The sequence below is a fragment of the Aphelocoma coerulescens genome, chromosome 3, assembly GCF_041296385.1.
Source record: "Aphelocoma coerulescens isolate FSJ_1873_10779 chromosome 3, UR_Acoe_1.0, whole genome shotgun sequence".
Lineage (NCBI taxonomy): Eukaryota > Metazoa > Chordata > Aves > Passeriformes > Corvidae > Aphelocoma > Aphelocoma coerulescens.
The window spans coordinates 68,448,529-68,463,547 of record NC_091016.1 but is presented as its reverse complement, the minus strand read 5'-3'; the positions used below and the strand labels follow the sequence as shown (position 1 = coordinate 68,463,547).

The following is a 15,019-nucleotide window of genomic DNA, read 5'->3' as shown; positions in this document are numbered from 1 at the left end:
TACAACAGACATCTCAATTTAGGGTGAGTCAGACACAACCTTCCCCTTGCTCTTTTTTTTAATGAAAATATGTGTTCACACTTACATCATACCGTCCAGGCTACACTGAAGCCAACAGCAAAATTCCCAGCCCTTCATCCCCGATTTCCCAATTTTAGATTTGCTTAAATATTGTCTGACTTGAATAGAGTTGACATTATTATATTTAAATTCATAATATTTTCACTGCAGTAAGCAGTGTCATTTTGAAGGCTGTGTTTTACAAAGGACATATTAGCAACAGGCTAGTAATTGGCAGAGCTGGTCATCTCCACATTCCTCTCTATATATGAGAAACAGGTTTTGTTGCTCAAATCAAACTCAAAACCACCAAAGACTGTGAGATTCTTCAGTCACTGGGTTTGTTACCTTAGGTCCGACCAGATCATCTGTCACAGATGTAGAAGGGATGCTGAAATTTCCAGCAGATTTTTCAGATGTGACTCTGAGCAGTTGTTCTGCAGAAGTGGTGGCATAGGGGGGAAGGCCACAGGCTTGCTGTTTGCATTCCAGCCATCTCCACAGAAGTGTTTGTTATTTGTTTATGACACAGCACATCATGTTGTCAGAACCACATCATTTGCAAGTGCCCGTCACATCTGGAAGTGATCAGAAGCTGTTGGGTGAACTACTCTTTGAAAATGTGGCCCTGTGATCCAAAGACTTGCATTTAGATCTTATGTATCTGTAAACTGATAGTTTATATTTCATGTAAGTTGGATACTTGACAAGCTCCCCATGGAACAGTGGTGTCAAATTCATTTTTGGTTTATTTGAATACTCACATAAGGACTTCAAAACCCACTTCAGTCTTTTTTTTTTTTTTCTTTTTTTTTAAGTAGCAGGTGCCTGTGTACCTTTATGTGTTTTCTGTTCACATGTCCAGGCTTGGGATGGGCCGGCCTCAGCCTGTACTTGTAGTAAGAGAATTGAGCACCCAGCCCTTCTGTCTGCCATTCCTTCAGTCCCTGGTCCTTGACACTTATTTGTTTAGATGCTGTCTCTCTGGCTCCTGGACTGGTTTTCTCCAACCAGCTGCCTTTTTCCATAAGAAGATGGGAATTATCTATTCAGACACCACATTACTTCTTTCCAGATACTTCCTCCAGTGACTGGAGTGTAAACCACGAGCTAAAATTGCATCCCATCAAAACTGTGGCTGTCACATAGTCCAGAAAAGAGATCTCAAAGGCTGGGATCCAGCTGGCCAAAAGGTATTGCTCTGCATAGCTTTGCTTTTTGTGTGTGCATCAGTTTATTATATCACAGTATAACAGTTTCCCATATAAAACTACCATTTGCCTTCATCAACTCAAGCCAATCTTAAACTTCAGAGTGGAGAGAAAAGGTGGAATAGAAGCATATGGACAAAAAGTGCCTCCCATTATTTACCTTTTCAGTGTCAGCCTGACTATTTCCCTACTCTGAATCTGTGTTTTGTAATTTAACAACCTCCTTAGAATAGAGAGGGTGGCCTGGAAGTTTATGCTGGGGTAAATAACTTAGTATGTTCCACTCCCCCTGATTTGTCTTGATTTTTATTTATTTATTTTAGTCCTTGTTGGCTTTGGACAAGTCAGCTACATGTCCAACAGGAAAATCCAGAAATGGCTCCTAGATATTATTCTATGTTTTATCCAAAAGTGTGGAAATCCAAATTAATTTTACATTGTCTTTTAATTGTGACAGGGAAATGACATTCATTCCCAATAAAAGTGAAAGCAGTGATAAATTAATGTAATGTGGATTTGTGGCTGGCTGAACTGCACTACAATAGACTGTTTTCTGTGGTTTTCTGGAAACCACATTAAATGACATTAAACTGAAATAAAATGTGTCAGTCAATCAGAAAGAAGGAAAACCATGCAGTTACTGACCTTTAAGCAAATAATAGTTTTCAGCAATTATGTAGCACAACAATCAAGCCTGTCTAAACTCATTGGTGTGTTTAATCACCATGAGAGCAAACCTAAACTTTTCATTTCCAGGCACAAGAACACAAGTTTTTCTTTCTGGCAAAAAGAAACTTGAATTTGTAAGCAATTATCTTTCACAGTATTTATTCATATCTTCTCACTTGAGTCACAAAGAACAAATACATATATCCCTTTCAGTACAAAAATAATATCTTATTACTATAGCAGTAGCCATATACTAGATTAACAAAAGCTTCAGCCTTTGGCAGTTGCTCATGCAGTGAGAAAAGAGAGAAGCATAGATTTAATAAAGACAAAAAATATCTACACCTAATTGTTAGGAAGCACAGAGAAGCTCAAGGTGGCACAGGGTCAAAAAAGGGAGGGTGATAACAAAAGCTTAACTGGGGAAATGGGAATGGGGGGTGAGGAAGAAGCTGCAGCGCTGTTAAAATCGATGTCTTTAGCTGTGAATGGTGTGAGGGGGCAAGCTACAATGCTGGCCTTTGTCACCAAACCTGCTCGCCCACGTTCTCGGCTGAGCCCTCTGCCTCAAGTGCATCCCAGGCACTAACACTGTCTGCCTGTCAGACAGCTCCTGTAAAGTAATACTGTCTGCAGGAGGATTTTTTCTCCTGGTATTAGAGCTTGAATAGTCAAGAGGACAATAGGCAGGAAACAAAAACTGAGAAGCAATCACAACCTGTGCCCCTTTATGCCCCAAAGAATTATCTAAGGAGTCCCATCCTCTGTAAGACAAGCAGTTTATTTGGGATCGAAAAAGCTGTTAAACAAAATCAGGCACTTTTGAATTTTCCTCAAATGATTGTTCCTTTGTACTAGAAGGACCCTCTCCACGGTGCAGTTATTGCAATATCTGGGTATGGGTTCTTTCCCTGTGAGCTTGAACTCATGTGCTGGGAAGCTGCATGGTGATATTCCAGCTTGTATTAAATAGTCCATCGGGAGTCTACTACAGTCCTGACTTTATACTTACAGTTTTGCAAAGCTCTACCTTGTGATATTTTTATTACCTACGTGGTATTCCTTAACATGGTAGAAAAACTTGGATGTTCTAATTATTTGTTTCACTAAGGTTGCCTCTCTTCGATACCCTCTGTCGGACATTGGTTGTAGATTGACGGAAGTATTTTTATTTTTGGAATACCAATGTGACTTTGCTTTTGCCTCTTTCCACTACTTTTTTGGTATGAATGCTGACACTGTTCTTGCAAACACATAAGAAACAGAAATTATACAGCCGTAATCTACCTCCCATCCCCAAATGGTTGCAAAAAGTTCAGCACTTGTTTTCTGTACTGTTAAAAAAAAAAAAAGTAATAAAATAAAACTCTAAGGAGCATTTGCTGGTTTTATCAATATAACATGACATTATTTTACTGTTTCTTAGCACTGTATTGCTTTACAAGTTAAGAAAGGAGGCCTCAAGGAGAGTGGGAAGGAGGTCTTGCTAATGTCCAGTCCTATTATTTGTTTTTAACTCTGGCAAGCTCCCAGAACTTGTGTGTTGGAGGGGCAGCTTTTGCGATATTCTGCCTAGAATAGCAAAAGTTCTGTTTTTTGGCTGTCTACAGAGCTTAAGAAGATCCATAGGTGGGCTTGATGAGCCAGGGAAAACAAGAGGGGTAGTCGTCTCAATGGAACAAACTTACCTCATTGGTTTTGCACTTCCTTCCTTACCTTTTACAGTGACAAAAAAAAAGAAAAAAAGCCAAAGGCTGTCAAATACAGTGTAAAAGCACCTGGAAAAGAAAATGCTAGCTTATATTTTGGGGTTGGTGAAATGACTGGAAATGTTACTCCTTTGAGGAGTTTTCTTCAGCTGTGTGTTGTGTTGTACTATGGCAGAGATCTTCTGTGGAAAGGTGTTGGGAAGTTTTCTCTTGTGCATACATTTAGACACATGTCTGTGTGTATATTGAGGACCAAAGAATTATTATAAGACTGGATGTATCTGTGTGTTGGTGTACATGTATTTGTATACAACTGTATATTCCTTGGAAACTTGTTCATCATCCAGAATCTCTCTCTCTTTCATCTTTCTTAGTGCCCACTGTAGTCTTTGAAAGGGTAGGTGTAACTTCTTTTTAATTGCATTATTTACAGTCCTTGCAGGCACGAGTAAACATGAAAAATATCTGGCTTAACTATGAGTGTAATGTGTAAATGCGGATTTAAAAAAACCAAACAAAACAAAAATCCAAAACAGTAGAAGAAAGCCCTTTATAAATATGGTGTTATCTAAATTATTGATTGTTTTAAACTTTGTTCCAGATTTTATGTATCGAATAAATGACATTTGTGTTTGCGCATCCATTTTAATTGTTTTCATCAGAATAAAGGCTTGTATAAGCTAGTTCAGACTGTGTATGAAAGAGAGGTGAGCTCACTAGTCCTGTTCAGGACATGGCTGAAAGATCTGCCTAAAAAAATTTATGTGGGAAATGAGAAAAGAAATTACTCCACTTGTATTCAAAACAGTGCAATAGGTCTGAGAGCTGAGCTGATACAAGTAGGAAGCAGAGTTAGCAGAGTTTGAACAGTTCTATTATCCAACTTTCCTATTGTACTAGAAGTTGATTTTAATCAAAGAGAAATTCCATGTTTGTTTCATTTCAGAACAGGGTAGCTGCTATTTAATTGGACAAGACCCCAGCTTTCTGTGAGAAAGTATGGACTGTTTAAGAACTGGGGTTATGATGGGAGTGATACAAGAAAAGCGGGGGAAACTAACCTAACAACAATAATAATAATGGTAGTAATAATAATAACAGCAGCAATAAAAATAATAATGTACGTTTTTGTCACAATGAAGTTTAGTGAGATTCTGCTAAAGAAACGTATGTGGCAAATTTCTTATCAAAGAATTTAGCATACTTTAAAAATTTTTGTTATGATTATTTATAAACTAAATTAAATTATTCAATTTTAAATAGCCTCCATCCAGTCCTTCTTTCAGTTCTGATGTAATTTGGATTTGCTTCAAATTCTTCACAGAAGAATTGGTATTTGTAAAATGTCCAGTTAGGCTGGCATTTGAAGTACTTTGTTTTCATGTTAGAATATTTATTCCTTTATAAATCTTTGATGAATTATTTCATACATTTGGTCTTGTTGGTAAAAAAAATTGAACTGGATTATGTAGCAAAAAGGTTACATTTTAAAACATCATCTCTTTCAAGAAAATTATGTAGAATCTACTTGTAGAATTAGTAAGTAACCAAGCTAGTTACAAGCTGTGGAAGGACCCAGCTCTTATTCCACCTTCATAATAGTTAAACTGGAAATTCAGATGGATAACAGAGTTATAACAACCCAGATTTTCTGAAAATAAATTTTATCTCTGCTGAAAAAAATGCAGTGCACAAATGGATATGTGATTGTAACGAAGGGGGAAAATAGAAGAGGAATTTTAAAAACCACAATCATAGAAGCAAAGCTTAAGCTTTTTACCTTTAAAACAACACAAGTGAAAGCTATACAGAAGTACAGAGATGCAGTTCTCCAGTGGGGCAATCATAATTAGTCCTAGTTACACCTTCCTGTGCAAGGTTGGGTTATGGTGCTGGGCTGTGCACTCTAGTGGTCTGGGGTAGGGCACAAGTTCTGTTCATCCACACTTGTAAAGATGGGACAGAAGAGGGTGGAATTTGCCTCTTTGGATGCTGTTCCTTAATCCACTTCTGAGCAGAGGGTAACCCTTGAAAAGATATAACTCCAAGCCAGGCAACAGGATACGCTCTAATGGGGAAGGCTCAGAATTCCCACACAGATATATTTTTGATTCAAACCGTCCTCAGTTGGGTAGGGCTGTCCACAGGTTGGAGTTAAAGCCCACTGAGATCTGGGAGACTGTTCTGTGAAATGGGATATTTTAGAGAGTTTTCTAGTAAGCCCCTGAAATGATCCACTAAGCACATGCAAATACCAACTTTCAAAGACTTTAAGCACAGCCAAAGCAGAATAAAAGACAAATCTGGCTTGCCAGGTTTCAGGTTTTTGCTCAGAAGCTGGGAATAATGCAAACCTTCTTCAAACAATCAAGAGATAATTAAAACATCTTCTTACCAAGCAATCCGTTTTCTGTCAAAATGTATCTTTTTATACAATGTAGAATTTTACTTAATTATTCTACAAATCAGTCTGAGACATCACAGGAGGGGGAAAACTAAAGCTCAAACAGTTGTGTGCCTGGCAGAGAAACAAAATATGGAAAATAAAATTGTACAGTGTAGTTTTTTAAGCACCTTTAACAATAAACTTTATTCCATCTAAATTGGAATGCACTGCATTTACTAGAAAGCAGTTTTTGATAAATAGCTGCGTGAACTTAGAAGTATTAATTACTCCTTCAGAGATTTCTTTTAAAATTTTTTTAGTGCAGGAAAGCACATACTGAACCTGAACCTGCTTCTGATTAAGTCAGTGAAAGCAGGACTCTGATAAACATTTAGTTTGACGAAATGAATTCAAGATGTTGGAATTATTTCATCCATTTTACTAAACATTTTTCCTGAATCCTCCATTCACTGAAAGATAAGATTTTAGTAAGCCTGTAGCATCTTCCTGAGAATTTTTTAGGCTAGAGGTAAACTAAATGCATCCAGAAAAGTGAATTTAATAATATGTGTTACACGGAAGGTAACGTGCAGTTCTGTAAATAAATCACATAGGGATATATTAAAGTAATCCCTGTACTTGTTCACACAGGATGGAGCACCCAGGATAGCACAATGCATACACATGGTTTTGTGAAACTTTTTATTGGTTTGGATATCCTTTTTATTCTTAATAAGCTACCAATAAGTGCAAGATGTCTTTTACTTGTGCAGAAAAACTATTTATTTGTGAATGCACTACTTTTAAAATAATTTTAGTTAATTAAATTGTCATGTCTGTGGACTGGGATGCCGTTTGTTATACAAAATAAATTAGGGTGATAAAAATACTTCTCTGCACAGAATGGTTCATGCTAGTTTGAAACAAAGAGTATTCCTTTTACAATATTTGATTGTTTATATTCTTTGCCAAGAAAATGAGACTTAATGGACCTAGTTTTCTGATTAAAAAAATCTGATTTGATTAAGATTAAGAAAACTTGATTCATTTGACTGTGAAAAGTGTTAAAGATGAATACTTCTTAAATACACTAGGTGGGTGAGCCAGTGATTTTGCTTATGAAATTTGAATCTTTGGGAATGATATATGCTTGTCTGAAAAGAAATTATTGCAACTTTCATGCTAACCAAGGGAAAAAAGAACACGTGTAAACTTTCTAACCTGGAACTGCCCATTAGGCATCTGTGTGCTGATCATACTTGAACAGGAAATCATGATATTTAAAACTGCCAAGTGAACACGTGGGGAGCATTACGCTGTATATGCAATGAAACACACATTGTTTATTTTGTGTAGCATTCTTCTGCTCCCTTAAGTACATAGAAGATGGAAACTCATAGACTTTTTTTAACCTTTAGCTGCTATCCTTGTACAGAAACTGCTAAACAAAACCTGGCAGATTTGTAAACAACTTGAGTTCATTTCATCTAACACTGATCATATTTCCAGTAGACAATAAATATAACGCGCTGCTGACAGATGTGCAGAAATATATATACAATTAGATGAAGAAATTTTGTTCAACACAGTTCGAGTCGCAGTTTATGCCTTTGCATTTCCTTGAATATGGCTGTAAAATTCTTACCTGCTGATGCATGGCCTCCAGCAACACCAGGTTTTTCCTGCTCATCCAGAGTGCTGCTGGGGAGGCTCTTCCAGTGACTTAGCAGTACATGTCATGGTTGTCTCAGGCATTTACTTGAGTAAATGAGATTTTTTGCTTCATGTGGCCTTCATTCATTTTCTCAGTTGAGATGTAGTATCTTCTACATTTCCTTGTATATATTCAAGATATGAAAGGTCTGAATCTGTGTCTTGGGTTAAATGAATGTTATGTGAGGGAATAAAGCATCCAGGAGATCAGCAGAATTAGGAGCACAAAATGTCAGATAATTTCATTTTCTGGAGGGGATAAAAACAGATTCAGACAGCAGACCCATATTTCATGGATAGGTAGTGTAGTTTTGTTTGTTTGTTTGTTTTTCCACAGAGGAGGATGTGTGGAGCACAGAAGATAGGCAGTTTCAAAGTGAAACTTGAAGTAAATACTTAAGATGTTGAGTGTCACCTTAACAATTTGTCATTGATTGTCCTGGTCAGAATATGAATACCTGGGAGCTGTTGTCTTACTGAACCATTCCAACTGTTCATCTCATTCCTCACCATCTCAGCCTTCTACAATCTAATGGGGCTTTTACAGCTCTGTAAGACTATCTTTCTGTTGGCCTTTGGACTATACATATGGTAAATCATTCTCCTGTTACAGATGGGCTGGCAACTTTGCTTATATATAGCAAAATTGTTTCTCTGGGGGAAAAAAATTCCTGTGTCATTAATATATAAATGAAGCAAGGAATAGGCGAGCACACACTCTGCAAATTGGATTGCAATTACCGGTCTAAGAAATGCTCCTTGTCTGCTCTGTCTTTGTCTGAGAAAGGCAGATCTGTTGTCACTGCATGAAAGACATCTACAGGCCTGCAGTGTAACCGTGATGCTGGAATTCATTGCAGTCTAAATCCGCTTGACATTTTGCAAGCTTCCCAGAAATTATGCAGAAGAAAACAAATATCAAGTGATCCAAGAAGAATATACACATTTTTAGGAGTAAAGAGTATTCCAGATGCACATGAAAGTTCTGTTTGTTCACTCGTATGGTCTGTTCCTGTGAATTAGTGTGGATGTAGTGACTGCTGGTGGTTGGAATACAGATAATGAGAGGCAGAAGTTCCTGTTTCAGCTATGTAATGCCTGACTTTTCACCTAATTTCTCTATTTTCTTCTAAGAAATACCTGTGTACCTGAATTTGTTCATTTATCTCTCCATCTGTCCACCCACATATGTATGCTACCTCATGCAGAGTTTCTGTAGTGTGTTTCAGTGGCAGTTTCATAAGCCTGTGTCACTTCATAATACCTAAAGGAGAAGTGAAATATAGTGGCACTGTTGCTGTTACCTACTTTCCTAGGTTTGGTGAAAAACAAAGATGTCAAAGGAACCTGTATTTATTTGTTAATCTGGCTGCATTTCACACTCTCCATATTAAAACAAAAAAAAAGTTATTACAGAAAAAGCAGTTTATTTTAGATAGTATCACAATGCATTAATACTGTCACCTTGGTTTTTAACAGGTCTATGGAAATGCAGGATCTAGCAAGTCCTCATAATCTTGTTGGAAGTAGTGATGCACCAGGTAGTTCCAAACTGGATAAATCTAATCTCAGTAGCACATCAGTCACAACAAATGGAACAGGAGGTAAGTATAAGACACAGCTAGCACGTAGAAAGTTTGGCTAGTTTTTAGTCATATGCATTTTTACCATAATTTCCAGAATTACCATATACCCATTAATAAATCCAGCAGGAATTATGGAACATTGGCAGTCATACAAGTGTAAATTTCTAATTCCTACGTCACTTCTTTGATTTGCACCAACTGAAATAAGAGGCAGAACTGAAACAAGGTGCATAGATGAAATAAGGAAAATTTTTGAATGATTGCTTTCAACACAGTGTTAAATGTTTGCTCATACCTGTTGGTAGCTTATGAAATAAATTGAATTTTCTGTGTCATACTTCCTTGATGAGTACTAATTTACACTTATACCCCGAGCTATATGCATTTAGGTTAAATTAAAATCGCTGTCAAGAGAAGTACATCAAAATTACACTTATGTAACTTTTTTTGCTGATCAATTCCATTTCTTGGGAGGCAATGAAAGTTTGCAATAAAGGGATCGTTAGATTTCCCTCCCTGGTCATTACTACTGTAGGTGATACTGCAGGGACAGCGCTGCCATGCAGCTACAACACAGATATTCCACTGCTTTCAGAAAATCAGTTCTGCCGTAGCTGAATTGGAGCAGTGGGAGATAGGGTGCCACATTCTGAGGTGCAGTCCATGAGAGTGACACTGTGGATATGAGTCAAACTAGAGTTTCTTTTTTAGAGTTTATACATTGCTGTCTATTTTAGCAGTTGGCACTAAGAAAATGTTTTTTCTTTGTTCTTTCTGGCCACAAGGTAGAGCATTTAATCACTTACCCTGTTTAAATAAAAGTCTATCAATGTCAATAAAAATTGGATGTGCCTGTGAGGGTAACAGCTCACAAAGAAGGGCTGAATAGAATCCTTATTCCAGCATAAAGAGAAAACTTCAAGCATGTTGTTGAAGAGCAGTAGTAACAGTTCTTCAGTAGGTGCCTCTATATTATACAATGTGCATAAATAAACCAGTTAAAATAATACCCATAAAAACAATACAGTTCCGTTAAAAGACTCGACCTAAAGTGCTGAAACACTGATTTGCCTTGAAGACTGTTCATTTACGCTGAACAGACATTGGGGGAATGAACTGTTGTACCATTCCTGTTCTCAGGAGACAACATGACTGTGTTAAATACTGCAGACTGGTTGCTGAGTTGCAGTACTCCCTCCTCTGCAACAAGTATGAGAGACCCTGGTACAGTGCATGCGTGTGGTGTGTCTCCATGACTGCTGTGTGACGTTCTCTGCCTTTGCTCTGGTCTTTTGTTATGCAGTTTGAATGTTCTCATGGGGTTCCCCCCCAACCCCTGTGCCTTTTTTCCCTATCCTCTCTCAAAGGCTTTTCCCACAGCCAGAAAACTGTTAGGAAGTTGCAACAAGCTTTGAAAGTCATTTGATGAGCAAGGAGAATTTAACTCGCTTATAATTAGCTTAGCTGTCTACATGCTTTGAGTGGCTGGGATTGTCTCAGGGTGCTCAGCATTGCTGGAAATTGCCAGTAGTCAGCATTGGTGGAAATCAGACCAATGGAATTTTTGCAGAATGCCCATTTGCTTTTCTTTTATTTTTAAGCAGAGCATTTCATGATTACCTGAGCACAAGCCAAGGATGTCAGTATTGTTCTTACTTCTCCTATGACTTTCACTATTAATCAAAGCTTATGTCTGATGTGCTGCCGCATGTAACTTGCCACTTTACAAAATTTTGGCCAAATTTTTCAAGCTGTTGTTTTCATTTTTGGGTTTCCTGACATGTATTATGAATTGTCATAAGTTGTAAGGATCAATAATAACTCTCTATGCGACATTGTTGCAGTACTTATGGGATTAATCATAAGTGTAAACATGCACAACCATATTTCTCTACAAGTCGTTACACAGGTGCTTAAGTTGTGCAGGTTTGGACTAAAGTTAGGAAGATTTCAAAAGCTTGCCTTTTAAAAAAATGCCTCAGAATTAGCTTGCCATTTGCAAAACACATATGCAAAGAAAATTTACAAAAAACCCAAAACTTGACTTGAGCACAAAAGATCATTTGCACTAGAATAACTCGTTCCATGTGAATGCTCCTGCTCAGTTACAAGAATTTAAGTTTAAGGAAGGATTGAGATAACTTAGTCTGTCACCTCATTTAACTGTTCAGCATGTTCAGATAAATATGGAAGGTAACAATTGTAAGTCCTCATTATTAGTAGCGAGGAAATACAATGTGTTACTTGTATTAAATCTGATTTTCCATAGGCAGTAGAATGTTTAGAATTGTGCTTCTAGTTGAATATATTCCCAGGAAAACCCTGTGAAAAGCTGTGTGGTTTATTGTTTTACATGAGCTTTTAAAATCAGATTTGTTTGCTATAATATCTGTTGCACTTGCTTGTCCTCCTTCATGCTTGCATGTCCTCCACTGCTTGCCCCTAAAACTCTGCATTCATTTTCAGTCCTTAACATAGAGCGATGTTTTAGAGAAAAAAAGAACAAAACAGGTCAGCAGAGTAGCAGTCATTTTGGTCTGCTACATCCTTTCATCAAGTAAAGAAGGTATTTTGTAGAAGCTGTTGCTTGCTGGGAGCTGTATTCTGAGTTAGCCTTAAAATAATGAAGTTTGGATGAGATCCCTGGAGGTCATTTGGGCCAAGCACTGCCCAGAGCAGAGCCAACTTTGCTGTTAGATCATGTCGCTCAAGGCAGCACTGACTTTTCCTCCTACATCTAATTGGATTTTTCCCTTAGTGCAGCCTGTATCTGTTCCCACCTGTTGTTTCCCAGGGCACCTTTTGAGATGAGCGTGTCTTTGTTCTTTGCCTTCTTTGCACCTTCCCATCAGATAGCTGCAGGCAGCAATTAGCTGTCCCCTCAGCCTCCTTTTCCTAGCCCAGCTTCTTGTGTCTCCTTGCACATCATGTGCTCCAGCACCTGATGATGTTGGTAGCTCTACTCTGTTTGTGTGTTGCTATGGTCTAAGCCCAGCTGGCAACTAAGCAGCACACAGCTGCTTGCCCTATCCCGGCTGCAACTAAAATGTATTTCCAGTTAGAGATTGCATTTGATTTTATTTTCACTCTTTCAATATGTAAAAAGAAAAGTAGTTCTCTTGAACCAATGTTACAATTTTTTCTCCTAAGGTAGCTTCATGCTTTTTCCCCTCTTCGTTTAATGACATACAACCTAAAGAAAAATAGTCAAAATCTCTAGCTACACTGAGGAAGGACCTTGATGAGTTCCTTACTGTCGTAAAATCTGAATGCAAAAAAGTAGAACTGTTTAAAATCAAGCACATTTAAAAACACTTTCTATATGTATTTTTCAACAAAACTCAGTGCCAATATAATGTTTTTCCTCAAGTTAAGTACAGGAGAGTTTCTTTTGGTTTTGATTCTTTGCTTTCCAGGGAAAGAAAAAAGAGAGTGTCTATTTTTGCTGATGGCAGTGCACTGCAGCTGGCATTAACCAGAACTAGATACAATTCTAAAGTAAACATTTCAATTCATGACTGAAGGTTTTGTTCAATATAACAGTTAAGCACATACCGTCATCCTGGATGCAATATTGAACATTTGTATCTTGCTATGACAATAGTGAAATTCCTTCTTGAACAGAAAGAGATAAAAAAGTACTTTTTTTCATGTAGGTAGAAGCCCAGACTTTGCAGGAGTACATAGAGGCATCCATATGCAGTAATTAGCAAATAAATTAATTTAAATACTTTATATGTTCCTCATGACTGAGAGGTTTAGTGAAGGCCATCATTTTGTGACAAATGACCCTTGAACTTTTTCTTGATATGTGTTCTATTGATCTGATGAAAATAAAATCACATCCTTCTCAAATAATTATAGAAATGGGAATGACTGATTACTCTTAAGAATTACTTTTTTTCATTTTGGGTAATTTTTGTCACAGCTTTTTTTTTCTTTTTTTATGGAAATATAATAGCTAGCAAAATGAGAAGGAGTGCACAACAGCTTGAAAAAGTGTGGCTAAAATTCTTCCTTAATGATTCCATACTAAATTAATATCCTGCTGCTTGCAGGGAGACTATTTGGGCATGGTAGTTTTATGAAAGAGAAACAAGGATGAAAAGAAGTTTACATTCAAAAGACACACATTCAAAAATTTTTTAATCTCAAACAGTAAATGGGAAGATACAAATGTATAACTGAAACCAGAAGGTGCTAACTGGTACAGAAGGTGGTTTGGTTGGCACTGGTGCACTGGTAATGCTGCAGGGAGCTCTACGAGTCACAGAGGCAAATGCATCCCAATTTCTCCTGCTTGATCTAAACAGGTGTCCCTCTGAATTCGGCAAGGTCACTTGTACAGTTGTAGACACCAGAAGCATCCCATGTGGCTTCCTGAAGTAAGGAAGGCACACATTAGGCAGTGTGACCGGAAATGGGATGTGATTTTGTAGGAGAGGTAACTCACACAGGGCTCATCAGAAGCAGCTTTACTGGTAGCTGTGCAATTCCCAATGAACAGCTCACTGCACTCACAGACACGGGGACGAATAGCAGAATGTGTCTGTAGGCGTTGTTCTGGACATTTTTCCCATGAGCTTTATTTAGCTCATGCACTGCCTTTTCCTCTGCAGATGGTATGAGGGACGGTGAACTTGAGGGCAGCTCAGGCCATACTCAGACTGAATCAACCTTTGGAAGCACCTTTCTGTCTCAGATAAACATAAAGGGAGATTAGTAGGCACCTTTTATATGTTTGATTTAGATGACTTGAATCTGAGCCACAGTTTTTAAATACATTGCCAGCTCAGAACATGAAATTCCCCCCTTTCCCATACTGTTGCCAGTGAAGTCAAATGTGGATGCGATGATGTTGACAGATGAGAGCTTTGGTCAGCTTAGCTGATGCCCCTCAGAGGCATCAGGTAACCAGCTGGCAGAGAACACTTTTCCTTGGTGTATGTTAGACCTGCTGGGGGGCTCTGCCAGGCTGGCTGTCACAGCAAAGGCTTCTTCACAAATCTCGCGCTGTGCCCTCGGAATTTGGATACCTGGCATGCAACTGTGGTAGCTGCCTGTGCAGGTCCTCATTGCCTCTTCACTCTGTGCCCGTGGACACTGACCACTCACTCCTGTGATATCCATAAGCACGTGATGAATGTCCATGCCCAACCTTTACTGACCTTCATGAAGAAATTGTATTAATATATTGATGCCTCCACATTTGCCAGTCAGACTGCTAATAGGAGCTGCAGGGTATTCTCTACTGCTGTTTCTCACCACATCAATTCGACTGGTGGTTCCCAAATTCCATTACAAAAGCCCATGCCAAAATTCTGTCCAGGTAACAAATTAAACTATAAAATATTTATTGCCTCTGTGGTGCTTTTTGTGCTTTCAGCTACAGGTTGGATGGTAAGACTGCATGATAATCATTAAGAAATGATGAGTTCGGAGTAGATGAAACTGTTTCATAACCTCTGAGTAAGAAGCTGATTTGTCGTGGCTGTTATTTCTGACCTAATCTAGTTCTTTGGCTTTTTTTTCTTTCAAACTTCTCTCTTCATTTATGGCAAATTGCTTGCTATGAACTAGCTCAAAAAGACCCCCACAGACTCTGTAAAAGGGGAAAGGGAAAGGCAACATGCTGACACTGTGAAAGTAATTTGCTTCTGTATGAGCGTGAAACCATATTATAAT

At 38.1% G+C, this 15,019-nt stretch overlaps 1 protein-coding gene across 7 annotated transcripts in view; it reads left to right on the top strand.

Moving 5' to 3' along the window:
- Positions 1 to 15,019, top strand: part of EYA4 (EYA transcriptional coactivator and phosphatase 4) — a 141,118-nt gene that overhangs the window by 85,394 nt on the left and 40,705 nt on the right. For all 7 annotated transcript variants that reach the window (XM_069010740.1, XM_069010745.1, XM_069010744.1 and 4 more), the window contains exon 4: positions 9,228 to 9,352. In XM_069010740.1, coding sequence (XP_068866841.1) covers positions 9,228 to 9,352 — 125 coding nt within the window. The remainder of the gene's footprint in view (positions 1 to 9,227; positions 9,353 to 15,019) is intronic.